At 43.4% G+C, this 27,022-nt stretch overlaps 1 protein-coding gene across 1 annotated transcript in view; it reads right to left on the reverse strand.

Moving 5' to 3' along the window:
* Positions 1 to 275: 275 nt before the first annotated feature.
* RUNX2 (RUNX family transcription factor 2) overlaps positions 276 to 27,022 on the reverse strand; it is a 199,130-nt gene continuing 172,383 nt past the window's right edge. The window contains exon 7 of the mRNA XM_065730431.1: positions 276 to 1,074. Within this exon, the coding sequence (XP_065586503.1) occupies positions 398 to 1,074 (677 nt within the window). The 3' untranslated portion in view covers positions 276 to 397. The remainder of the gene's footprint in view (positions 1,075 to 27,022) is intronic.

The raw sequence follows: 27,022 nt of genomic DNA on the forward strand, positions 1-27,022 counted from the left end.
TGGAGCATTTTATCATGGGTAACTTCTCCACACTGCAGATTCTCCCCATTTTCTGTGCTCACTGATTTCTACAAGCATTTATGTGGTTCATGGGTGAGAGGAAGGGAGCAAGCACATCTGAAAGAAATGCAAGAAATACAAACAGGTTTATTAACAATGCCACAGAACTTTTTGTTATTATTATTATTTTTAATATATGCAGCCATTTACAAGGAGGAAACAAACAAACAAACAAACAAGAAAACTCATTGGGGTTTGTCACAGCACGTGTCACGGAGCACTGCAAAACAGCACAGACCACATGGGCAGATTCACGTAGGGTCTTCCTCGTCCGCTTCTCCACCATGGGATGTCCCCAGCCAATGTCACCCCGGTGAGCAGGCTGGGCTGCCCAGCACTAAGGAGGTGGGGTGCCACGTGCACCTTGCTGTGGTGCCAGGGACGATGCCAGCTGTGTCAGGGCTCGGGCGATGACAGACAGATGGCCATTCATGGTCCGCAGCTCTGACAGGATGTCACTTACGTTTGCTGATGTCTGCTCAGAGCTCAGGGGCACGGCGTGGGCAGCTGATGGTAGGGAAGCAGCCTCTGGAGCCCTGCCTTCCACAGAGTGGTGGTTGTCATCATGGGAGGGCGGTGGGGGTGTGCTGTTGCATCGCTTCACGCTTCCCAGGGAGCATGTTCCTACGGGTGGCTGATCCTCCTCCTTCCCGCGGATGGTGGCGAGTGTTGCAGAAGCCAGGAAGGGCAACCAGTTGATGAGGTGGGTGGCACTGCCAGGTGGGACGACTGGAAGGTAAAGTCCAGGGTGGAGGGATGAAGTAGAGGCAGCTGGCGTGGGAACAGAAGGGAGTCCAGGGTGAACTGTGCCAGCAGAAGCTGACGTTGGTGGTGGAATAGGAGGCGGTTTGGGATGCAAGGCTGCAACGCAGGCAGGTAGTGGTGGTGAAAATGATGCAGTGCCGGGATCAGAGGACGAAGAGGGTGATGCTGGCGCAGTGAATGGTCCCAGTTCTTCTGAAGTTGGTGGAGAAGTGGCAGCAGGTGGAGCATCTGGTGTGCAAGGGTCTGAGTCTGCAAAGAAGAGATGTCATAAGCCTTGAGTAACATCAGTTACTTACATGTATGACACACACATGTATGACTGTTACCATAACTTCAGTGGGACAAGTTATTTTTGACACAAGGGAGAATTTCATTAGCTGCCAGCATCACCTTCTGTAGGACAACTAGAAAGGAGACAAACTCAGAGAGACCTCTTGTTATGGTTTTATCATTTTTGTTGTATTACTGATATTCCACATCATAACATCATGTGGTGTATTGGGAGTTAAAGAGTCTAAATGTGTGTGTAACCCTTTAACTCCCAATACACCACATGATGTTATGATGTGGAATATCAGTAATACAACAAAAATCAGAAAACCATAACACCTCTGTATGTAAACATGCAAGTTAACATTTAAACATAAATGACCGTTCTACTCTCATTCTTCTGCCTATGGGCAGAATTCAACATTTTTCTCATTGACATGTTGTAGCTATGTATTAACTGCTGAATTATCTACTGTATATTCCTGACTAGTCACAGAATGGTCATGTCCTAACAGACTCAGATCCCCTATGGAGATGTGAGGGCTGCATGTCACCTACTGGAGGCAAAGTTAATCATTGCTTCATAGAAGATTCCAGTTTTCAGCATTCTGGTTTGATTGGACAAGTCAACACCAGAGGCAGCCAAAGCTAGTCATAGGCTTAATGTCCTCAGTAATTTAAGTTTTGTGCATGGAAGCATGACAGTTTACCCAATTCAACTTATATACAGATCCCTCCCTGTAAGTATTGAGCAGCTTCAGTTACAAAATTCAACAAAGCAGAGACTGAGGAAGAAACTGTTCATGCTGTGCATCCCAGCTTGACAAACATGCCAGTCTACAAGCAGTACAGTAGACCTCCAATTTCCACTGAACTCATTAGAAACATTTGTTCTTGGATCAAATCCACTGTATACAGTGTAGGATGATAGAGCAGTCTCTGGGGAATATGCAAAGACTTGGCAAGACATGCTGTGCTCCAAGGTGCTGTACCCACTGTGCCCAGTTGGTAAATAATGTAGGGTAAGGAGGATCCTACTTTTACAACGATTTGAAAAGCCAGAAACACATTAGAAAACATCAGTTTTTCAACAGCTTCAAAAGTCTGCATACACTGAATTACTATACCATGTGAAGGACCTTTATTTTAGTATTGGGAATGCATTGCACAGAAGGTGGTGAGATGCTACAAGAATGGTCAGCATTAGGACAAGTGGATTTTAAAACTACTTCTGCTGCAATTAAGTGCAAATTTTAAAGCCCTGCTGTGGATACAAAGACACAAATTAATAGATTTATCTAGGTTAAGACAACCTAGAGAAAGCCAAATACTGAGGTGTTAACACCATACTACTATTATTTCTGGCATCTGAAACATCTGATGTGAGAAATTCATTTTCAGTTCAGGCTGGTTTGATATTTCAGATAGCAAAGTGATGGCGAAAAGCAAACAAAGACTATTCCTTGTCTTAACCAAGCCAGTTAAACATGCAGCCTACAGAAGTCCATCTTTATTCCATATACCACCATGTTTTCCCTAAACAGACACACGTGTTGCTTGGAGGGATTAAGACACAAAGTTTGGCATGCCCTTATGTCACTGCGATCTTTATGGAAAGTTACTGCAGGTTGCATGGAATGGTTTCCTTCCTTTGTATATTGGCTCTCATCCCAACACCAGGTCCCTGCCTACACGAGCAGCTGATTCCTGCTCACTGGAGGTGGGCTAAGGATGCTGGAAGTTGGTTTTCAAAAGTGTTATTGATTGGGTTTTGGTTTTTTTCAAAACAAAAACAAAAATAAAGCACAGTTCAAATCCAGGTTCCATTTCCATCCAAACCACCAAAGTTTGCAAAGAGTGAGATGAAAGGTTCAGGTTTGGCTCAACTGGAGTGTTAACCAGAACAGTGTTTATGGTCCATATATAGTGTGACTAATCCCTGTCTACACTGGCCAAACAAACCAAATTAAGTGTAATGTTCTTCCACATGCTAAAGAGCAGAGGAAGCTCAGCAGCCTTTGAGATTATCTGGTTTATCACTATGACAAATAATGTCACAACTGATTCTTGCACGGTTAAAGTATGATCAGGATTAAAACACGAGGAGTGGTAACTAACACAGACAAAAACAGAGACCAAAATCTGGTCACCAAAGGTTCTTCCTCTTAGTTGCAGTCTTTCCAAATGCAGCACAGACAAGCCATGGTTTTGTTATCCCCCATAACCATGACAGAGCATGTCAACGAGCTAACACAATTGCTTACCATACAAGATTCTGTTATTTCCTTCTTTTCCAGTTTTGTTTTATCTTAAAGCTGCAGCTCATCATGACTGTTCCCTTTGCTTCCTCCCCCTCTTTTTTTTTTTTTTTTTTGGTACAGTTTCAACACAGAGATTTCCTTAACTGGAGCATTCAGTTGCACTCTCACTCTGAGGGGTATTAGGCACACACTAGGCAGAGCTGTAGCTGAGTGGGTTTGGATGGGTGCTGAAGGCAAGGTGCTCACACAAGAACAATGACCATCTCTGAATGTAACAACCCAGCTGTGCGTGGCCATTCAGGATCTTGTATGTCCACAGATGCCTACTGTCCTCAGCACCTCCTTCTTCATACAGAGACTGACTGTTCAAGGCAGGAATTTTACCAGTTAGAAAAATTAATATGTGACCCAGAAAACCTGGGATGGGATTCAGTTCTTCTAAACAATGCCTAAACAATGAGGTTGCTGCAGGCAGAGGGAGCTTGTCCTCATCCCTTAGGAGAATTGATATCCTGGGATGGACTTTATGTCACCTTCAGCTTTATCTGTCTTCACCTCATATAACTCCCTGGTCTTTCTTCATAGGCTATTAAATAGTTCTGGCATGTAACATGCCTCACACTAAAGCTGCCTCCTGCCAGAGGGGCAGCTGAACCACCTCCTTATTGCTAGGATGAGAAATACATATAGAAACATGCAATTATAGAACAGCCCAGGATGGAAGGGAACTTGAAAGATCATCTGGTCTGACTCTTCACGGGAAAGGGTGCCTAGATGAGAATACCTGCTTCTATTCTAGGCAGAAATTCTATTGAGCGCCCTGTCTAATTGTGTCTTGTATTCTCAAAGAAAAGTATTCTCAAAGAAAAATATCCTCCTCTCTTTGCTGAATATAAAGAAAGTTGTGCGTGCCTGTGGATGGCTAATTCAGCTGTGGATGCCATGTACTGGAAATGACTACATTTCAAAAGAGGACTTCTGCTCCAGGTGCCTAAAGATAAGATGTGCCCTTCTGACTACTGATCTCCTGAAGAGAATGCAGCTGCACATCTCTGTGTCCACATTTGCAAATAACAGGGAAATACTTCAGTGCTGCCATCACTGACAGAACTTAAGGATATCAGAGTCTCTGAGGAAATAGGCCAGGTGATACAGTAATGAGGGAGAGGTGACGGGCACCTCCAGGGAAGGATTTCCTGCTGTGTTGCCTGCCCAGGATGATAGACGCTACCGAAAGATTAATGGGTTGCCCTGTGAGAATGGGGAAACTGGAATTTTTAAAAACTAATTCATCTGTATGAGAAGAACATGAATTTAACTTTTCAAGCAGTCTTGGCTATCTTAGCTGCTTTTGTTTGACTACTGATTTTATCTGCCTTGCAGTCAAACTGCTGCAGACTGATTTCTTAGTCTTTTGTCAGCCAAAAAGGGAAAGGTCTGTGAAGGAGAAACCTTGAGGGAAAAGCGAGGACATGATTTTCCACTGATTGGCATCTGCATGGGATTCAGCTCGGCTCACTTCAGCTGTTTATCTTGCATCTAGTGGAAGCCAGCCTGCTGGGCTCCAGCAGAGACAAAAGCACTTCTAGGGATAAGCAGTCCAAACCAATTGGGTCCCTAAGAAGGATGTGACAATCATGCTCTGGAGTGTCATGCACAGGGAGTGTCTCTCCTCCTTCAGTGCCTCTTGTAGGACCATGTCAGCTATCTTTGTTGGGCAAACTAACTTCTAAATGGTTGAAGTTGGTAGATTTGGATATAAATAATCTGGTAAGTGGCAAATCTCTCCATGTCTGCTTGAAACTAGATTGTCTTTGAGGTCCTTTCCAACTCAAGCCATTCTACGATTCTTTGCAATACATTCCTGTCATATCAGACTTGTAGGTGGATGTTGTTGCCTCTGTGTTCCCACTAAAGTCATAAGGCTGTGCAGATCAGGGAGAAGATGCAAGGGAGTGGAGATGGGGGCTCCCACAGTGCTTCAAGAAATGAGCTGGAGGTATAGAAGGCAATCATGCTCCAAGTGAGTCATCACTGATCAGAGGACCCATTTCAAAGACAAAGGATGTTCAGGTGCTGAAATGAGTCACACAGTCTCTGCAGTGATGCAGCAACCTGCAGGAGCCCTTTGTGCACTGCTCTTTCTGATCGAGTTTCTGAATTAGCTCTTAAGCTTGTGGTGTGCACGTGTGCCTGTGAGCCCGAGCACAGGCATGCACTCTCACTTGGTGCTGCAGCTGCATCCCAAGATAGTCTAAGTATACTCCTGCCTCCATCTGTGGGAAGTGAAACTGATGTCCTGACTGCTTGTGGCAAATGACAGTCCAACAGCAGCATTTACCTATGCAAGGATGGTGTATCTTTTGCATGGACAAATTCCATCTTTGGAATCTGGATTTGGCCTCTCAAAAGCCAACACTTCTGTGCTGCTCAGGTTTGATTTGGATACAGAGCGATGCTGGTTTGCACTGTTGGTCTTTAGTCAAGGTGCAATTAAAGCTGAGAGAGGATGCAATTTCTGCATTGGTTACAGATGCTACTGGACATGGCATCGGTTTCAGAAATTGAGTCTGATTTTAGACACTGTATTGAGCACCCGGTTTTGCAAGAAGCCAAGTAAATCATAGAATCACAGAATCACTCAGGTTGGAAAAGACCTCAAAGATCACCAAGTCCAACCACAACCCAACCAAACTGCCCTCACTCTAACAACTCTCCACTAAACCACGGCCCTGAGCACCACATCCAAACGGTTCTCAAACACACCCAGGGATGGTGACTGCACCACGTCCCTGCGGAGCCCATTCCAGTGCTGAACAGCCCTTTGTGTACAGAAGTGTTCCCTGACATCCAACCTAAACCTACCCTGGTGCAACTTAAGGCCATTTCCCCTCGTCCTGTCACTGTCAGCAGTGAGCAGAGCCCAGTCCCGCTCCCACTGTGAGCACCTTTCAGAGACTGGAAGAGAGCAGTGAGGTCTCTCCTCAGCCTCCTTTTCCCCAGACCATCCAGCCCCAGTTCCTTCAGTCTCTCCTCCTAGGGAATATTCTCCAAGCCCTTCAAATACCAACAAATTCTGAACACCCACACAATTTTTGGGTGAGGAACTTAGGAGTGTATGTAAAATTCACAAAGCCATCAGGCAAGTTTATTGGTAAATATTTTTAAAATAAACAAAATCACATTTCTATCCTAGGAATCCCTGAGTATATGGAAATCACACATGTACATATATTAGATATCAGAATCTTTATTAAAAATAGTTACTTTTACCACAAAGTGACTTATTGTAATTAAATATGCCTATTCAAACTCAGAGGTCTCGTGTGAAACATTACTTTGAGATAATACATCCCAGATCAGTTCTATTCTTCTAGATTTGAAACCCTCAAACTCAGCGGTCACTCCCATAAGTTAAAAGAAAAAAGGATACTGGAAATAATTGTAGGTTACCAGAACTGTGTCATAATGGAGCATGTGGCAAAGCCTGTTTTAGAGGCCAAGACCTTTCACCAAAAGGACTCTGCCTCTGCTGTCAGATTAAACATCTATGGGTTGAGTCACTTCAGCAAGGCTCCTTCCTCTGGCTCCTTGCTTTTTAAGAATCTTCATAGCAATCCATGAGCTACTCTGAAGATTTTAATTCACTTTTGAGTTCTGGAGCAACAGAAAGCTTTTCTGACTTCATAAGCTTGGGCATCTCCTTGGAATTTTTTTTTATTTTTATTTTTTATTTTTTTTCCTTTATTATTGTTTTGTTCTATTTTGGAGACTGTTTCTCTTCTTTCAGGTACAACACACCAGGGCAAGCCAGACTGGCTTCAGGTGACTAATCACATTATGACTTCTGTGGGGTTGTGTTGTTTCAAAATTTCTTGAGTAACAGTCCGTTATGAGTACATACTTATTCCTATGTCATGTGAACAAATTTGTTCTCACAGTTTGTCATGGGCCATCTGCTGTTTCATCTTTGTCCCTGGCTTAATTTCAGTGAGACTTTCTTCACTTCCTGACAAAATATGCACTTCTTTTACACTCACTTGGGATCAGATTTTCCAAGAAACTGAGGTCCTTCTTTGACACCTCTGGGTCAAATCCAGACTTGTTGGAGCACTCAGCAGCTCCTGCTGCTTCCTACAAGAGCAAAGTCCCCATGAATGCCCTGACATCTCCGTGAGGAGGAGCGGGGAAGGAGGATGTAGGCATTAAGAGGGGCAGTGCCTGTTGGGCAGCAGGCAACTCCTCTTGACAGCATTTGTTGCCTAACACGTTGTTCCTGCTGTGCTCAAGGTGCTGCACAGATGAGCCTCACGCAGGCTGCAGTGCATGGGGCCAGACTGGAACACATGAAAATGAAATGCCTTGGCAGGGCCCCATGATGGAGCCAAGGAGCAGAGCCTGCTTTCACCTTCCCCATGAGCTGACATTGCCAACATAGCCCTCTGATGGCTCCTTTACCCTCTGCCTGTTCTGATGCATCTTCTTCAGTTGAAGAAACTGTCCTTCCTTCCTCTTTGCAGCACAGAAATAAAGCAGAGTAGGAAATTCTCTTCTGCTTTAAGACTGCCATTCTTAGTGTAGCTCTGCAAAGGCATTGTCTCCTCTCTATCCATTACATGTCCGCCTTCCCAGAATCCTGCTGAGGATGGAGAACTGATTGGATAGAGGGTTTAGATTCTCTGGAACTAAAATGAGAATCCCAACTACATCCACAGAGCTAGAAGAAACAGTAAGGAGGTGGAAGCACTGCAACTGATCAGAAGTCCCACCAATCTTCCATGTTGCCTCCATGAGTGGTCAGTAGCTGCTGCCCAAAGGAAATGACCCACAACCCTTCAAGAACAGCAACAGCACGCTCTGCCACAGGAAATTATGCTGATGTGCCATGTCTGAATCAGATTTTTAGCCCAGAAGATGTTTACATTGTCTACAGTCACCATTTAGGTCATCAAATCTGATATAAGATCAGGCTCAAAAAGAACAACAGTCACATCTAGAAGCAGAGCTGATGCTCTGTTACCTTTTGAGTCCATCCATTAGCTACATCAGAGAGAAACCCACAAGGCTTTCCATATCTTTAAGCAGATAGCTCTCGCATCACACTTAGTTCTTCTGGAAGTCTTGTTTTCTTTCCTTAAATAAAAACTATTGTGTTTCTAAATGCTCTTATTATGTTCTTATTAGCACTATAAACAGCCCAACTGTTTTCCTTTTTCTTACCCTTTCACCCTTTTTTTTCTTCTCTTTTTCTTTGAAAAGATTTTGATCTTAACTGTGATGACAATTAGTTTCTCAGGTTGGCTTTGCACTAAGTGAGGAAGTGTTTCCATTTGCACAGCAGATTTTTGGTACTAGTGAACTGGATAGCACACTGTCTAATACCATCCGTTTATCTATTGTTTGTACCCTTCTCCATGGCATTTCTTGCCACATACGGACCGAGAATAAGCCAGAGATAGGTCGGCTTCAGCAGGTACTAAGTGATACAAAAGAGGAGAGCTAGGAGGTGTATCACATGCCTTAAGGCTGAGGCAACCAAGAACATTATAGAATGAAATCCTGAAAATTGGGACTTTTTTTTTCTTTGCTGATGGAGATGCATTTAATTTCATTATACATACGCTCTAGAGCTTTCCAAGTCAATTCAAATATTTCTTAATCAAACGTAGTTATGTTACAATACTATATTATTTTTTTCCCCCAGGAAAAATATGAGACAAACCATGCAATCTCATGGGTTTTGTAGCCAGTGAGTCAAGTCTGGAAATTCAGTACACATGAGTCAATGAGATTTCAGGTCCCGACAGAACACCCAGCAAGGATGTTGTACAGCTGGCAGTGGACAGGCCTCCACTGCCTACACTGAGTGGCTCTTCTTGTACTGACTAATGACAAAGCTACATCCCAGCTGGGTTATCCTCAATCTGTGACAAGAGATGCTTTCAGTGGGACTGTCCCTCTCAAAGGCCTGTCTCAGGAAGGAGCATTTCCCTCTGAAGCACAATGACTACATCTTTCCTCAGGTGCTCAACATCTGACTGCCTGAGCGTGAGGTTTTGCTAAGCCTTATAGTCCTGTAAGACTTTAATGTCATAGAAGGCTCACAGTATATAATTCAAGAGACGGTGAAAAATCTCAAAGCGTCTTCTTCAATCTTGAGCAGAACGGAGGCTGTTGGCTTTCATTGGCAAGCAGTATGTGGGTAAAAAAGGGGCAGGCTCTGCAGGAGGCCCTGATTAGGCAGAGCACAAGAGAACACCTCTGCACAACTTGTTTGGTTGTTGCTTTCCCTAAAAGTCTGCAGACCAATATACGCTTTCCAAGCAAAGGCTGGACACTGTGCCTGTATGACAAAGACCCCCCAGCTGATCTGAAGGTGATACGGGATTTCTCTTGACTTAAATATGTGAGCAAGCTAGGAACTGACTCTTGGAACCCATTAAATTTTCACGAGTTTCCCATTGTATATCATCCTCAGAGACACGGTGTAATTTTTTTTTAGGAAAATAATCGTGTAACAAACGTACCCTGAAACTTCACAGCCTGAGGTGATTTTTTTGAATGTTCATACAGTGAAGCACAGCATAGGCTGTACCCTGCCCAGAGAATTCATCTGGATGAGAGACAGCCGTATATGAACACCTGAATTATACCAGTCTGGACATGAGTTACTTCCCCAAACGACCCTACTGCATCTCTTTATGAACTTACCCGAGTACACTGAGAAGGTTGGAAGGGAAGAGGCAAATCTCTTAAGCTTTTGTATTTAGATATTTAAACCTTGGGATTCTTTCCCAATCTCTTGTGACAGATATGGGAGAAGTTGTTTACTGCAAGGAAAGGCTTTTGGGAAAACCCTGAAAGACTAGATTTACTTGTTATCCAATCTGGGTCCTCAGTGCAGGGTGGGTGAGTGCCAGCCCATGGCCAGACAGCGCCCTACATGCCTACTGACCTCCTTGGGGCTCCTGTCTGAACTGAAACACTCTCTCAAGCTTGAAGGAAATTTGTAACCCACGGCCAAGGCAGAGCCGGTGCCCTGAAGATATACCTCTTGTCCTAACTTTCATTTCAGCTGCTAGATATGTCCAGGCAATCGTGGCAGGAATCATGGAAATACTGTCTTCACAAAGAGACTTTGTCTCCAAGAACATTTTCGTTTTACACCCAAGTCTAGCCGGAGGTGAATTCTTTTGTTTAGTGAAGAGCCACAGCTCCTTTGGAACAAAATGTCCTCCTGTAAGCCGGGTGAGCCTCTGGTTTTATTGAAGAACAGTCCTGCAGACCAAGACAATGCTGTACTTCACTACCCTTTTTGAATTACCACTCTGTCATTTCCCAGAGGAACATGATCGGCCGACCACTAAACTCTGTTTTAAGATCTTATGCCCGATCTAAATGAGACAGAATGAAGCCCTGGAGAGATTTCAACCCTTGCTTTGTTGAAACAACTTTGCTTTGTTTGGAATGTATTTGCCTTTGTACTGGGGAATGAAAATGTTACCCAGTGCCAGGTTTGAAATATATAAATACAGTGCCTCTCACATACATAAAGAGATCCATAGCATATGCTCTTGTTCTTACACAGCCTTTTTTCTCTAAGATCTTCAATCAGTATTGAGACCTTCAAACACCGGGCCTCGTGCAGCTCCGTGAAGGAGGAATGTATCATTTCTGCATTACAGGCTGGAATCTAGTTAGGAAATCTGCAGATCTGAAATGAAATCCAGACCTGTTCTGCAGTTGTAGCCTCAGCTTCCTCCTAATCCCACTGGATTACACCCTCCAAGAGCTGCCAGCCATAGGTGACACACGTGGACAGCTCCAGCCGGTCACCTCCTGGTGCCTGAGCCTTCTCTGTGCTTTACCCAAAGGTTCTGATCTGAGTGGATGTGGGGTACGGTCCAGATCATGATGCCTTATAGTTGAATCCTGAGCCAGCAACAGTTGGAAAACGGAGACTGTATCTTCTCCCTGTCCCTTCTCTCAGATTAACGAATGCACACAGATTTCATGAACCCAGGACCACCCTCTGATTATTAACTATGCTTGGCACAATACCTTATAGCAGCAGACAAAGAATTTGGAGTGTGAAGGGCTTGCCAAAGGTGGAGGAACAGTACTGGGAGCCCCCCAGTCCATTATCCTGTCGCCTGTCCACCATTCCTGCTGCTGGTCCTCCTGAATAACCGCCCAGAGACCACATTTGCCCACTCACAGAGCAAACAGACACATCAGCCCTACACAAACAGAGGCACTCTTGTCCCTTGCATCCCTTGGTGCCAACTCCCATCTGATATTTTGGGCTGTGCAGGGTGGGCTTGGCTGCACGCTGGGTGGAAGAGACACCTCGGCAGGGCAGGAAGCAGTGATTCAGCCACTGCTGTGTCAATATTTACCCAGGGGCTCTGGCCATAGGGGAGGGGTAGTCCCAATGGGGACACACTCCTACTCTCCTGAGCGAGGTAAGCAGAGCCACGAGCTCCAAAGGGTGCTTGCAGCCTTCTCCTGGGAGCGTGCCCTCTTTCTTTAGGCTGCATTTTGGATGCAAACTGGCACACTGGGTCTGCGTCTCTTTTTCTTGTTGTTGTTTTTTTTTTTTTAATTGTAGTCTGGAGTTTTCCTTAATGGGACAGAGAAGCCTTTGAGACTGGAAATGTGCTCGTCTCTTTGTTTCTGGTAAGACATAACACTAGCCCCATGGGACCGTGCTCCAGCAGGGATATTTTAGCTCTGCCTGGCTCCGTTTGTGCTGGCCCCGTGCTCTGCTTGCTGTTTGTCACTGGGCTGCAAGCACCCTGGCACACAGACTGCCCCCACTGTGGCTGCTCTGAGACTAGAGCCCTGCATTAGGCTGGGCTTCCCAAGCCTTTCCACGAGGCAGACAGTAACACTAATTTCATCTGGACACTTTATTTCTTGCTTACATTCCTGAAGGGCTCTGCTGTGCTCCTTTTGCCTTGTTCTCGGCGTCAAACTTATTGCTAGATTTCACATCAAGGCAGTTGCATCCTGCTGGCCGATGCCTCTGCTCTTCTGCTTGAGTGATGGAAGACCAAGGAGCATTTTGAGATGGCGTTTGAAAGATGGAGACACCTTTCTGGCCCAGTCCCCCACTGTGGTTCTTTGAAGGCGTTGCGTATGTCCCATCTGAGCTCAGCCTCATATAGTGTGAAAAGGGAACGATGCCATTGGCTCCAGTGCCATTACACCAGCGTAAGCATGGGAGATGGAGAAGGAAAAGGCCTGCAGGGCTTTCTGCTTTGTTTTTCTGGGGGGAGCCACGCTGACTGTAAAACCACAGTAAAATTATTTTTAAATGAGAAAAATCTCCTTAAGACGTGGAATGAAATGCTGCAGTTCAGAAAGTCCTGTGGTATTTGGTAAATAGGGCAGTTTGCTGCAAAGGGAGGAGATCCAGAGACAGGATGGCTGCAGAAAGGCTCCAAAAACCAAGTTGCTTATGAATTACACGATCAAAACTTCTCACAGCACGAGAGATGAGATCTTAAGGGCAGGTTTATTCTCAGCACATGCGTGGAAAAATGCAAACCTCAGTAAGAACCTCTGAGTAAACCTGAGAAAAGAAAATGACTGTGCCTGGAAATGTTTTGGGGATGGTGTTTGTCAATTGATGAAATGAGAAGCGCTGCTTGCTGTGCACTACACAGCAAAGATGCAGGCAGGCTAAGGCTGAAGGAGGAGATTTTTGTTTTTTCCTCCAGTAACATGAATGTATGGAGATTTTGCTCCTTGCTTCACCTGCAAATTGGTTTTTCATCCATGAAGCTCGGTGATTGTTGAGAGGAGAACGCTTGCTTTGAGTGTCTGGGCAGGAGGTCACGATTACTCACGTCTCCAGGTTCCAGCTTTGCTGGTTTGGATGACAAACCTTCAGGGCTCAGTTTCGTAGTGGTGGCAGCAACTCTCCCACCAGGACAGGGACCCTCTTTGTGCAGCACCATGCAAACAGGAGAGCAATTTGAGCCAAACAGAATGCATCAGGTTCTGACTCCTGACTTCGGGTAACCCCACGGTTTGATGGTGTTTGGAACCACTCTCACGGCTTCGACGCATCTCTATTAGAAACGCACCGATATCTCCAATGATGTCTTTTAAAAAGGAAGCTTTATATGGGCACAATACATGCACCCCTGTTGGGGATATTTCCTCTGTGAGCCAAAAAGCTTCTCATTCCTGAAGGAGCTGCTAGCTATATGCATCGGACAGCTTTAAAGAGGGCAGGGAGAGACGTTCTGGCAGCTTCAGGAATCTTCTGGATGCCAGGAGGGAAGACCAAAGGGTCAGCTGCACTGCAAAAGAGGGACTGCTTGATTAACTTTATGGAAAGCAAGATGTGAAAAGAAAGTATTTTGTCTTCAGTGAGGAAGCCAGTCACACAGCCAGCTGGGCAGTCTGTGCTGCCCGGGAATATTGGGAGAGCAGGGTCAGGAGGAGCCTGGAGAGCTGTGGGAATGTGCAGCAAGATGGGAGGGTGAAGCAGCGATGAGGGGCTGCACCCAAAGTCCATAAATGAGTCAATAAGAGAAAGTGACCTGGATCTCAGCTTGAAAGGGACACTATTTCCATCTTCCAAGGAAAAAGGAAAAACCCTGTATCCATCTATGCATCTGTTCTGTTCAACTATACTGGCATAGAGATAGGGAGCATGTTTAGAGAAAACATTGTTGCTCAGTTTCTCTGGGTGTTGGGAAATAGAATACCCCTTCAGAAATGAGTACCAAACCCCTAAATCATACCTGGATAGCTCACACTACAACTAAGACTCTCAACATAATAGCAGAAGAGGTTTGGAATAAAATACATTGTCCAACACATCGCAATGTCAAAAAGAGGCACTGCACCCAGCCAGTCCTTGTGACACTATAATTAGAGATGGGGCTTGGATCAACAATCCAAACGTGGAGCGGTGCTGTGAGTCAGCCAAGACGTGCACACCAACATTGTCATTATCTAGAATTTTGTCATTTATAATGAAATCTAAGTACTGCAATCTTCTTGATGTTTGAAATTTGGGGTGAGAGACAACACCAAATTTGGTATTTATCCTTGCTCTCCAGATTCAGTAAAGTGTTTAAGCACATAGCTAGGAGACTATAGGATTTTGGAAGCAGCTCCTGTAAATAAAGCTGTACAAGGATGGATGGAGAAGCACCACAAAGCAACTACACCTATCTTAGAGGACCACAGCAGCACAGGAGGGAGTTAGTCTGCCAGGCATGGCAGATCCCCACTTGATATTCTGAATGCAGATTCCCCACTTGATGTTTTGTTTGAATTCACAGTTTTTATTTCATGTGTGGCAGAGATACTGTATGAAATGAGCCATTCTAACCACAGACTGAGAAAACATACTCCACAGCAAGCCACTTTTTTTTCTTCCTTTCTTCTCAAGAGAGGCAAACAAAATCATTCAAATGTCCCAGTTGTTTACTCCGAGTACTGCACATGGTTGGGGCTGATCTTTTTCACTGTGTCAGTGTTTGGTCTCTGCTCTACTTTATCCCTGATTTCATTTAGTACTCCCAGGTACTACCAACTCCAAATGCTTTGCAGACAAGTTTGCAAGCACAGTTTGAATAACTTTCACCGATGTAACACCTGCATGTGCAATAAAGACTGTGCACATTCCCTCTTCCAGCAAACCCAATTCAACATAAATGCCTGGTAAAACCTTTGGAAAGACAGATTTCATCCACTGTGCATCAGGAGTGAGATCAGACCCTGAAGTAACACATTTTAAGAAATTTCTTTGAGATACTCTGATCAAAGGTGGACCTGCACTCTTCCCATCAGTAAGCAGGAGTAGTGTCTAGTGGTAGTTCAAGGTTGTGGGGGCTACTTTTTCCTCTTCTTAATGCTGTTGATATTCCTGATAACTATACCATGGTCTGCTGATGAACAGATAACATCCAGGCCATACTCTAGTCCACCAACTGTATACTTATAAGTTTTAAAAACGCGCTAGCAAATCAAAGAGGTCAAATTCAGAGAAGAGTCCATGGGACTTGGAGTAGAATTTGACTTAGAGATGTAAATAGACCTTCCTCCTGGCATAAACAACACAGTAGTTTTCCCAAGATTTGTTCTTCCTGTGGAAAGAATCTGTGTTTTCCTGTTTTGGATGATGAATTAAGATAGATTTTTCTCATGGTGTGAAAATGCAGCAAGTTCATCTTTCTTTGACAGTTTGGCTGTATCTTCTCTAGATAAAATATGATCTTCTGCTGGTGGTTCGCCCTCATTATAACAGAGTTTCTTGCCCACCTCAAATAGTCGTAACTATGGCACAAAGAGTCATAGTTTTATTTCACATGAGAAATAGGAGCTATTCCTTCTGAAAGAAATGGCAAATCTGACAGGTAGAAAATCTTGAGCTGGTATGTGCTTAAATGGTTATAAGGTGTGGTTTTTCAGTCACCCAAATCATCCAAAAAGGAAGTTGGGATCAGTAACCCAGAAACTTCTCCCAGTCCTATGTTCCTGGAGGCTTTTCCAAGTCATACTGAAGAAGTTAAAGACCACTTGTGTGGTCTGAACTTAATACCTTCGATACACACTTCCTATTGACTTTTTTTGTGACCATTGTTCATCAGGGTAGGAGCAGGGGAGGGATAAGCCTTCTGTGTGAAGGTGCCACAATAACAATGGAGAGCACCATACGAGCTGGCTGACAGCTCAGGAAGCTGAAGTGGACACATGTGCCAAGAAATACTTCAATAGAAGAAAACAGCTTTGTCTCTCTGGCCTCGGGATCCTACCTTGAGAAGCATCACTTGTACTACCAATGCCTGCTCAGTCCTGGACCTCCCTTCCGAAACCCAGTAGTTACAGCAGTTACGACGGTGGTTTTGTGGTGTAGACACCTGTCCATACAAAACTAATCTGGGACCACCAAGCACATTTTCTTGAGGCAATTCACCAGCTTGCCATATGGTAATAATTTTTGAGAGCCACCGTCTTGAGCTGGATTAGAATTAGCGATACAGTGATGGAAGATGCTTTGGTCATGTCTCTAGCCAAAGCCCATACTTTACTTAGCTGGAAAGGAGGTAGTGGTGTTGCTTCCCAGCTTCGGGGCAGGTATGTGTTAGAGATGAATTCACATAGCCTCACCCCACCTCTAAGTCTATCCCAACTGAGAAAACCAACAGTTCCTGATTTTCAAATGTGCTTTCCCAGCCAAAATGTCAACCGCATGCCACCCTCGAGAATGCCACAATTCAGTGGTTGCACATCAGACCAATTGGCCCATATTTATAAAGTGCTTTGATATCTCAGATGAAAGGACAGTATATAAATGTCCCATTCATTTAGGTTACATACAGTAGCAGCAAACAGAAAAATCATTACCCACAGGGTTAGAAAGGCGTATTCCTGTTTATTAATTGAAGACCACATAAAGAATGCTTGGTTAAAGTGTTCCTTTTGGAGCGGACATTTCAGTGCCTGTCCAGCGAATGAAAATAATCCTGAGAATATGCATGGGCAAATGGCATAAACATCAAATTCGCACAACTCTTCAAAACAAAATTCTCTTTCAATATGCAGCGAAAACTTTTTATACGGAACTACTCTTGTTCCTTGCAGGCTAACGGGAAGTTAGACAATCTGTCCTCTGCCAGGTCAGGACTACAGTGAAATTATTGTTCTAGTAAACAATAATTTTAATGATGCACATACACAAAAAAGAAACTACAGTGAGTGAGCATCAGCTGCTCAGCAACTCAGTAAGCTCGACGCTAAACCATCCATGGGCTCACTGTGCATTTAGGTTTTCCTTCATACAGCTGACTGACTGTCTTCTGCATTTTGATACTTGTATTCCTTACTTCTTCTTCTGTGTATCTTTGGGATACTCGACCTTCTTGGATCATTTGGCAAATAAAGTTAAATATGTTAAATAAAGCCCTTTCTGCCTGTCATCTCACTGTTGAACTGCTGAGTAGATGCCCATTCAGAGTCTCTGAGAGAAAGCAGTGTCTTTCACATATCATAACCATAAAAACAAATAAATTACAAAGCAGAAAGAAGATAAGGCACAGGTTTAGGCTGCCTTTTGAAGATTTATTAAAACAAACTGATATTTCTTATAATGTGCATGTAACCAGAATACATAATTGACAATGATAATCATTAACAGGTACTAATGTTATTTCAGAACAGAGGATGGAAAGAGACAGACTAAACCTCCATGCATGCCGTAGAGGAAATCCAAACTGCGATAATTAAATGCAAATAAAGCCTGGGGGCAAAAATTCCTGGTCTCCATAAGATAAGAGAAATGTATTTCTACCATCTATACTTCATTTATTTCTCTTGAAGACTCTAATTTGTTTTTAAGCTAATAGATCAAACATTCTTGTCACAGTTCGTACAACTGTCTCAAATATGTGAGAAGTACCCGCCAGGCGAGGACCACCAGCAATTTTTATGATTTCTTTACACTACAAATATTTGGCAGAACTGAAATCACCCAATAAAATAAACCTGTGGATTCATCTGCAGTTTTAGACTCTCTCCAAGTATTCTTTGGACTCCTTCCCAAAATAACTGATGCTCATGATATTCCAATATCAAATGAAAATATGTCCTAATTTTCATGTCTCACTACCACCATCTGTTATTAAAGAGAAAGTCTTCTTTTTCCTAGCAGGCCAGGTGGTTTGGCGACACCCAGACAGCCATGAGTGCAGCTCTGGTCCAGCAGTGCTTCTGTTCCTCAGTGTCATTGAGTTGGAGGAACTCGCACATAATGCAAAGGCTCAACTGCAAGAGTAGTTGCGGTGCAAAACCATTTTTTCCAGTACCAACATCATCTACCAACTGGCACCCATGAGCTGAAAGCAATGGGATGTAGGTGGCTCCATCTCTCCAGGAGAGAAGATGCTTGGAATTTAATTAAATGCAAGAACGGCTATAGGGAAAACACTGAGATTCCCTTTGGAAATGCCTTTGGCATAAGGTAAAAAATGACCCATTTGAAAAGTCTGTCCAGCACTGCAGAGGTCGTCAAAGAAAACCCCGCAGTGTTACACAAATCTTGCAGTCACTTATCTGAGAATCAGGTCTGCTAGCTGATGCTTCAGAAAGTCAGTATCTGGACTTTACAGGCATTCGACTCTTGTATGCTTACATCCATGTTTTAAGTGTATGTGTAAAGTCTTTCTCCCCCATCATAGAATGGTTTGGGATGGAAGGGACCTTTAAGATTGTCTACTTCCAACTCCCTGCCATAGGCAGGGACACCTCCCTCTAGACCAGGCTGCTCAGAGCCCCATCCAGCCTGGCCTGGAGTGCTTCCAGGCAAGGGGCATTCACAGCCTCATTGGAGACAACCAGTTCCAGTGTCTCACCACCCTCACAGTAAAGAACTGCTTCCTAATATACAGTCTAAATCTACCTTCTTCCAGTTTAAAGCTGTTTCCCCTCATCCTGTCTCTACATGCCCTTCTAAAGGAGTCCCAGCTTTCCTGTAGGCCCCCTTCAGGTACTGGAAACTGCAAACAAATAAGGAATGAATTTACAAACCTCCCCAGCCCTCTGCCTCTACCACTGCCTTTGAAACTCAAACCACACCACCACATACCCACCCCATTGCGAGAGAGAGCTGTTCTTGAACATCAGAGCCTGCCCTTCCCTGAAAGTTTTCTTTCTAGAGGCCTCAAGCTGTACTGCTTTACCAAGTTCTACTACCAGTAGGCCTTGCAAATCCCATAAACCACCATAAAATCTGGTGCACAGTGTCAATTTAACACGTTTTCCTGCAGAAAGGAGGATAACTCTTGTTTTCATCAGTCTCCTGTCTTACCGGTATTACTTTTGAGAGTAATCACCCACATGATTCTAGTAATACATCCTAATTTTATGAGACTTGTCTCACACCTTTTTAGACTAGCTGGCAAGCTGGCTAATATTCACTAGTTGGCAGAAGAGAAACCTTTTCATTAGTGTAAAGCTGAATTAAAACTTCACTGTTTCCTATGGATAAAAATGGCATCCTTTTTGGCACAGCAGCATAGCTCCATGGCATTTATATCACATCAGGAGGACAAGCAAGTACAGCTGATCAGAAACTTCCTTTTCGGTCTGTAGTTGTTATTGTTTTATTTTTATCTTATTTTATTTTATTTTATTTTATTTTATTTTATTTTATTTTATTTTATTTTATTTTATTTTATTTTATTTTATTTTATTTTATTATTTTATTTTATTTTATTTTATTATTCTATTCTATTCTATTCTATTCTATTCTATTCTATTCTATTCTATTCTATTCTATTCTATTCTATTCTATTCTATTCTATTCTATTCTATTCTATTCTATTCTATTCTATTATTATTTTATTTTATTATTTTTTATGGATTTGTTTGCATATGGGGGCAGGGTGTTAAATACCAGATTTATTTTCTCCAGAAACTGTTCTTGATTTTCTTGAGATATTTTGTTTCCTCCTTAGGAGAAAGTGATGGAAAGAATTTAACTTTGGGTCAGTAGGATCTGAAAATTTCTCAGGTTAGCTCCAAACAAATAAAAATTTGGTAGCTCAAGGCATCTTGATGTGAATCTGCATTAACCAGCATTGTGTGTGCATGCTGGTAGCTCTATGCTTGTTGTGTGACAATATCCACAGCAACAAGGAAGCCAGCCCAACCAACAATACAAAATAGCCATAAGAAACCAAGCTGCATAAGGTGAACCAGCAACTTCTGAAAGTGCAACTTAGAATTCAAATAGTAATCAAATGAGATATTTCACATTTTTCCCCACACTCAGAGTCAAAGATTTTCCTGCAAGCACCCCTTTCTATAAAAGGTTTCTATTAGGCTAGAGTGAGAAACCAAATAAGGATGAAATGGATGTTTAAAGACAGGACACAAATCCAGACCTTTGTTCTAGTAACAAGTCTTCTCAGAGACATAAAACCACTCTGTGAAGTGGTAGGGAACAATGGATCATGGTGCGATGCCCTACGTTTTATAATCCTATATGTTCTATAAGGTGCTATATGCTACCATTCCCATTCCACAGGTAGGAAACTGGGACCATACATGGACAACAACAACAACAACAACAAAAGAACACTGTAAAGACACTAGAGAGTCTCAGGCTGTAAAGTTGTAGAATCAAGAAAGGAAAAAAAAGACATGGATTTTCACAAAATGTGCCATCAATCTGCAGAGCTCATGCTGCAAGATGCTGTAAAAGACAGTTGTTTCCATGAGGTCAAACAAATGACCAGATATTGGCAGCTTGTGTAGGCATGGAGTGAAGAAGAGAGCCCTATCTGAAGCCACATTGTTTTGTGCGATCGTCTGTGGCTGAATTAAGGTCCCTTAGGAGAGGGGAAGTCTGCCTGTGACCTGCTGCCCGTCTGGATCTGCCCTGTTCTTGGCCCAGGGTGCTGCCAGTCCATTGAATCTTTCTTTTTTCTCCTTTTGTGACACATCCTAGCTGCAATGCTTGGACTTTTATTACCAGGCTGTAGATGGCTGTAATGCTGGGAGAGGAGTTCTGTTGTGCCTTTCTTTCAAAAAAAAAAAAAAGACACACTGGAGCTTCCCACCCAGTACATTTACCTCCAGTATGGACAACTGAAAGCAAAGACCAAAACGGCCTCTTCTAATTTTATATTTCTATTATTGCGATCCCACAAATTTGATGTCATTCACAGCAGCATACAGTACAGCACCTACTGCAAAGGGGCCCTTCCCAGTCCTGGCTAAATGCTGAAAGACCTACTACTTAAAAGTTTTCCAGGAAAAGCTCTCTGTCAGTCATCCAGTGCCCATGTTGTGCTCTCCATGTGAAACAAATAAAATAAAACAGGAGTTCGATTCTCCACTGTATGCGAAGATACGCGGGCATTGTGGTAGAGGAAGACCTCAGACATGAAGGGACAAGGCAGAAACAACTGAAGAAAGCTAAACATGTACAGAAACAGTCAACATTTATTGAGTTTCCATCAGGTCCAGTGCATACCAGCCTACTTTCAGCCAAAACAACTTCCCAGTTCTTCTATTCAGGTTTTGGAATGAAAGTCTTTCAGGGCCAGCACCATGACAGACTGCTCTGTAGATGCAGATGTTTCCACCAAGAGCTCACCTGGGCCATCTCAGTGAATACTGATTTCCTACAGATCGAAATGAATGGACAGAATCTGGCAAACGGGAGCTGTGCAAGTCTCAAATCCTCTACAAGAATTCGGTAACCCACTCAGCATCGGGTTAAGCCTCTGCTGAACGCGAGCAGAGCGCCTTACACGTTGTGCAACACAATGGAAAATTGAGACCATACCATAGATGAGGACATACAAGTTACGTGGTTTGCCTGAGGCCACACAGTGAGTCAGCAGCTAAATTATAAACTTGGGAGTCCCTGGCTCCGAGTCACTTATTCAATCTATGCTGCCTCTGAGGCATATTACATTGGGGGTATTGTATGGAAATGCCATTAACTTTGAAGAGCACTGTACAGTAGAGGCAAGCAAAATAAGTGAGCTTTATTGTGGGCTTGTTTTTTTTTTTGTTTTTTTTTTTTTAATTTTAAAAAAGCATGAAAAAAGTGACATGAACAGTTTTGCAAGCCTACAGCGCAAATTAATTTTGCACCATTTGATTTCAAAACCTCCCTCCTGCATTAAAAACCTAAACAGTAAGTTTCAGGCCTAATGGAGCCTTCTTTTTTTTTCTTCTCTAATTTTTTTTTTTCTGGCAATTTTGTTAACCCCTGAAAATAGGGATTTAATATGGAAATGCTGACAGCTCCTTAAGCAGAGCATCGTGTTTGCAACACTGTAATTATGCCTTCTCCAAAATGCTCCAAAGAAAACAGGATTTTCTTGTTCAAACAAATCTTGAACGGTTTTGGACCCAGAATTAAATCATTCAGACCGAAAGGACTGTGTCGAGCATGCTGAACCAGAGCTGTACCAAGGAGATGCAGCAAAAGATAAATGTAAACTGATTTTACAATATTTACATAATTGGATCCACATCTCTGCTTTCTCTATTGAATGAGTAGAGACCAGATTAACCTTACTATTATTATTATGTTTATTTGATTGACTTGGGAATTCCAAAAATAAATGGATAAAGGACAGTCTGGATGTCTCTCTCCATTCACACCCAGCATGAAGTCGAACTACTTTCTAAGTAACAAAATTGTTTTATGTCATCTACCAGCAGATGCTGCAGCATTGGGTATAGCTTTACTCCAGTCTGTGGCTGCTCCTTGAAGACCATGCAGTTCTGGGGCTTCCAACGAACCGTGCTGCTCTGTCCCTACAGAAAACTGCCTGTTCTGGTAAAGAAGATTGTAAGTAAATGTGTGGTGGAGAAAACACACATGGCACACGTGAATGAGAAAATAAAATAGAAGAAAAAAAGAAGTGGAAAAGAAGTTCCACTATGGCCTGAAACTTACTTTTTAGGCTTTTAGTCCAGGAGGGAGGTTGTGAAATATCTCAGCACTGATTTTTTATTGTTGTTTTGGGAGAAAGTGTTTCCTTAATTTTGAAAGACTTTCTTGGATCCAATTTCTATTGTACAGAACATGGGCAAAGATGTGTATGGGTATAGGATTCTTACAGTGGTGATTGGTGAGTACGAGAAAAAGGAAAAATCTCTTCCACCACTCATGATGTTTAACTTTGATTGTTTTGACTGTATCATGAAAACAATCCTTTCTAACAATATTTACTATATCTCCAATAAGCATAAGCAACCTGACATCAAAAACCAGGAGGCACTCGTTGTGTTTGTCAGGGGAGAAACAAGAAGGAGATGCCTCTGCAAATGGACTGTTACTTCCTCAGAAGAAACCCCAAACACCTATTCTACCATCTAACCACAGTCAGGAACCTTCTCCTGGTAGTCACCTTCACTTTCCAGAGAAGGATGATGTAGTGGGCTGAGACTGGGACAGGCTGGGTTTACGACTTAGATTGATGTAACCAGTTTAGAACCAAGCAATCTCTCTTTACCACCTCCAGCCTAGACAACAAAAAATATCATTTTTTATTCATTTTTATTGGTGTCATTCCCTCAGGTTGCCATCATTTCTGGGCAGAGAGTTCTGCAAGAATGACAAACAGCTCAGTGCTACTCCAAGGCGTGCAATTAATCCAAAGCTGTGGCCATTGAAATCCAACCACTGACAACTGCATCATCAAAGCAGCCATTTTGTGACTGTAAATGGGCATCTTGCAGATGTTTCTGCCTTACCTGATTTTCTGTTTCTTGCCTTAACAGGCCTACAGGACTCAGCCATCAGGCTGCAATCTGTAGGAGACTCTGCCTGCTACATGATTCCAGCACACAGACTTGCTTTAGACTCCCTCTCGTGCTTTATCACAACAGTCTCCAACTCACGCTCTTTGCTTTTCTGTTGGGGAAATATTGTGTAACCCACTCCAGACATGGAGCAACCCCTCCCCCACAGGGAAGTGAGCCTCGAGCCAAATGAAAGCTTTGATATTAAGAGTACAGCAATGTGTAAACCCATAATAATGCACTCGGACGGCAGCTTTCCTTCAGGAAAACAACCAAACAAAACATTCCTAATTAAGCCATTGGCTCAGAGGTGGTACCAAGTCCAGAACGGTTTCGACTCCATATGGAATTTATATGGCACGTGAGATGCAATAAAACACCAGCACACCCAGATGTGGATGTTCCCCAGCTGTCTGTCTGCTGCTTTCATGGCAAGCTACAAAGGTCCTTCCCTGCACAGCCGGCTCTGCAGGAAGAGAGAGGTGACTCCTCTGTGCTCAGCAATCCGACTGGGCGGTGGATGGGGAATTTTAGGAGAATGCATGAGTTCACAGCATCGGTGTTGCACTCCGTTTTATTTTCCACAGCAGGCTCTCGCTGTCTGATCCCTCTCGAGCTTGAGCGGTGGGTTACAGAGTGCCAGGGAAATTCCCATCCAGCAGGCCACTGCCTCCTGAGCATTCTGCCTGCGGATGCTGATGCAGATGCGATTTTCCCCTGCAGCTGTTGGGGGCAGTAGAAAATCAGTCCTGGGTTCCTCCAACCTGCGTGACCTGGCTGTGGGCTGTATACGTGTCCTGATGCTAAGCAGTTCAGCAAGGCAGTGGCACATCTGGGAACCCAGGGGGAACATCAGTCCTGCTTTGAAAAATGAGTATTTCGGTGGTCCTCGGGCTAAGGGCTGCTGTGCTTCAGGCTGGGGCCGAATTCTGCCATTACCCTGCAGTGCCATGCAGCTAACGGCAACTGATGTGGCACAGAACTTTTCTGTTGCCAAGCTATACCTATTTTAGAGTTAGCTGCTGAATGTTTTAATAAGCTACAGGACATGAATTGTATCTCTCAGAGTCTGGGAAGCACATTTCAGGATCCAACCCACCTTTCCTAAAGAAATAGTCAAAGGAGTGCCTGCTTATGTGTAGCTTTCACGTTTTGTTAGCAGCACCAACGCTGTGTGCCTCAGTTTCACTTTCTACATCAGTGTTCATTCAGAAGCTTGGGGCTGGGATTTTTTCTTTTCTTTTCTTTCTTTCCTTTTTTTTTTTTTTTTTTAATTTTTCTCTGGGATGCTCTCATAGGGAAAAATGAATGCAGTGTGCCACCCCAGGAACCTTCCAGAACAGCCCTGCCCACCACCTGGACAAGGAGGCAGCTGCTGTGCACTGTGCTCTTTCCCCATACAGCACTGCACTGCAGTCAGCTCATGGGAGATGTCTAGCACCACAATGCTGCTTCAATAAAATCATTGCTTTTAATAAGAATACAAATAAGGAGGAATGCCCAGTAGCTATAATGCTAGGCCTTGATCCTGAGAATGCAGGTTCCCATGAGTAATTAATTAGCTGCACTTAGCCGTTCTGCAATGCTCTGAGAACTGGGGAAGGTACGGATTGCCTTCAGTTCCCATAGGCTGCAGCCCGAGCTGCAGAGCTGACCTCACTGAGTGTGGGGTTCCCATGTTCCTTGGGCCTGCCGGGGTCATCACCCCGACCACAGCACCATGATGACGTTGCTCCGAAAATAATGCATCCTCTTTCTTTCTGTGGAAACCACAGCAGGTGCATAGAACAGAGTAACACTACTGGACGGAGCGATCAGTGACCATCTAGGGAAAACTGGGGATTATTTTAACAACGGAGCTCCCACACTGGACCATTTATGTTACTTGCTTCTAGCTGGCCTTTCTAGTCAACTCGCAACATAAGATAGCTCCAGACATACAGTGTCCATACATTTTTTTCCTGGAGTTATAATGCTACCACAAACAGTTCAATTTCCGCATCAGAGAATTTCTAGAAGTAAAGAAATTCCACTGAAGGAAAATATTCTAGCTGAGTTTTTCCATACAAACCCGTTGCCTGTTGACACAAACACAGCTCCTTATGACTGAACGTTTTTCATAATGGCTCAGTGAGCAGAGCAATGAAAAGCTCTGGCCTGGAGAGCTCACACTACAGATGGGGTGCTTGCCCTGTTCCACCCTGGAGGTAGTTGCTTTTCCACTCTCTGACTAAGAGGATGATGCATACTTGGGGTTAGATGGATTTATTTTTACTCATACGATGTCGGAGCAATTCCCCAGTTTCTGCAGCTGCACAGGGTGCTTAGAGGTTCACAGCACTTAAAGGGCTTTTTGTTGAGCTGGTGAACACATATCAATGTATTTGGAGATAAGCTGCAGTGGCTCTTCTGTCTGAGTCAACTTAGACTTGGGTTCTGTTTAATTAAATAGGTCCGTTTCCTAATTTTTCCTCTGTTCTCAGGATGGTGAGGAGATTCATGAGGGCGTGTTAGAACTGTTGAGAGCCGAATGAACCTTTCCTCTTATTCTTTCTTAATAATCGATATGTAAAAAGAAATAAATATTGACAATAAAAATACAACAATTGAATTCAAATGGTGCCACTTCGTTAATTTCCACAAATCTTGCAAGTGTCAGAAAATGTTGCCTACAACCTAATTGCACTGAGCGAGAGGTGACACTCCCATTAAACATTCATCTTCTTATTGGTCTGTTCTGCATAAAAACTTCGGTCCTCATTTCCCTATCCATTCACATCTTTTTGCTGGGATTAACCTCTGCATTCTTTCACATCTTTCTGCTCTTGATGTTGATATCACTAGTCCTCAAAATTGCCATCAGTGAAGATAGACTTTTGTTTGCTCTCCTAGCAGGGTGCTAGGAGGTTTTTTAAGGCCAGGTGGGATGGGGTCCTGGGCAACCTTGATCTAGCAGCTGGCAACCCTGCCTGTGGCAGAGGGATTGGAACTTGATTCAAGGTCCCTTCCAACTTAAGCCATTCTAAGATTTCTCTTCTTGGAAGAGTCCAGAGGAGGGCCACAAAGATGATAAAAGGGCCTGGAGCACCTCTCTTATGAGGAAAGGCTGAGAGACTTGGGTCTGTTTAGCCTTGAGAAAAAAAGACTCAATGTACTATGTAAAGTTGTACCCACAGGGGGGACAAACTGTTGTTCCAGGGCAAAATACTGTTAATCTACAAAACAAATTGGCTTTTTTCCCACCATTTTCCATTGTACTACCATTGCATAGTCACCCATAACCATCACTACTAGCTCTTTTAAAACATTGATGTTGCTTCAGATCTCTCTCTCTCTCCTACTAAATATCCGTGTTTTGGATTATTATTCCC

The sequence above is a fragment of the Cyrtonyx montezumae genome, unplaced genomic scaffold (assembly GCF_038088225.1).
Source record: "Cyrtonyx montezumae isolate F1298 unplaced genomic scaffold, pur_monq_1.0 scaffold_13, whole genome shotgun sequence".
Taxonomy (NCBI): domain Eukaryota; kingdom Metazoa; phylum Chordata; class Aves; order Galliformes; family Odontophoridae; genus Cyrtonyx; species Cyrtonyx montezumae.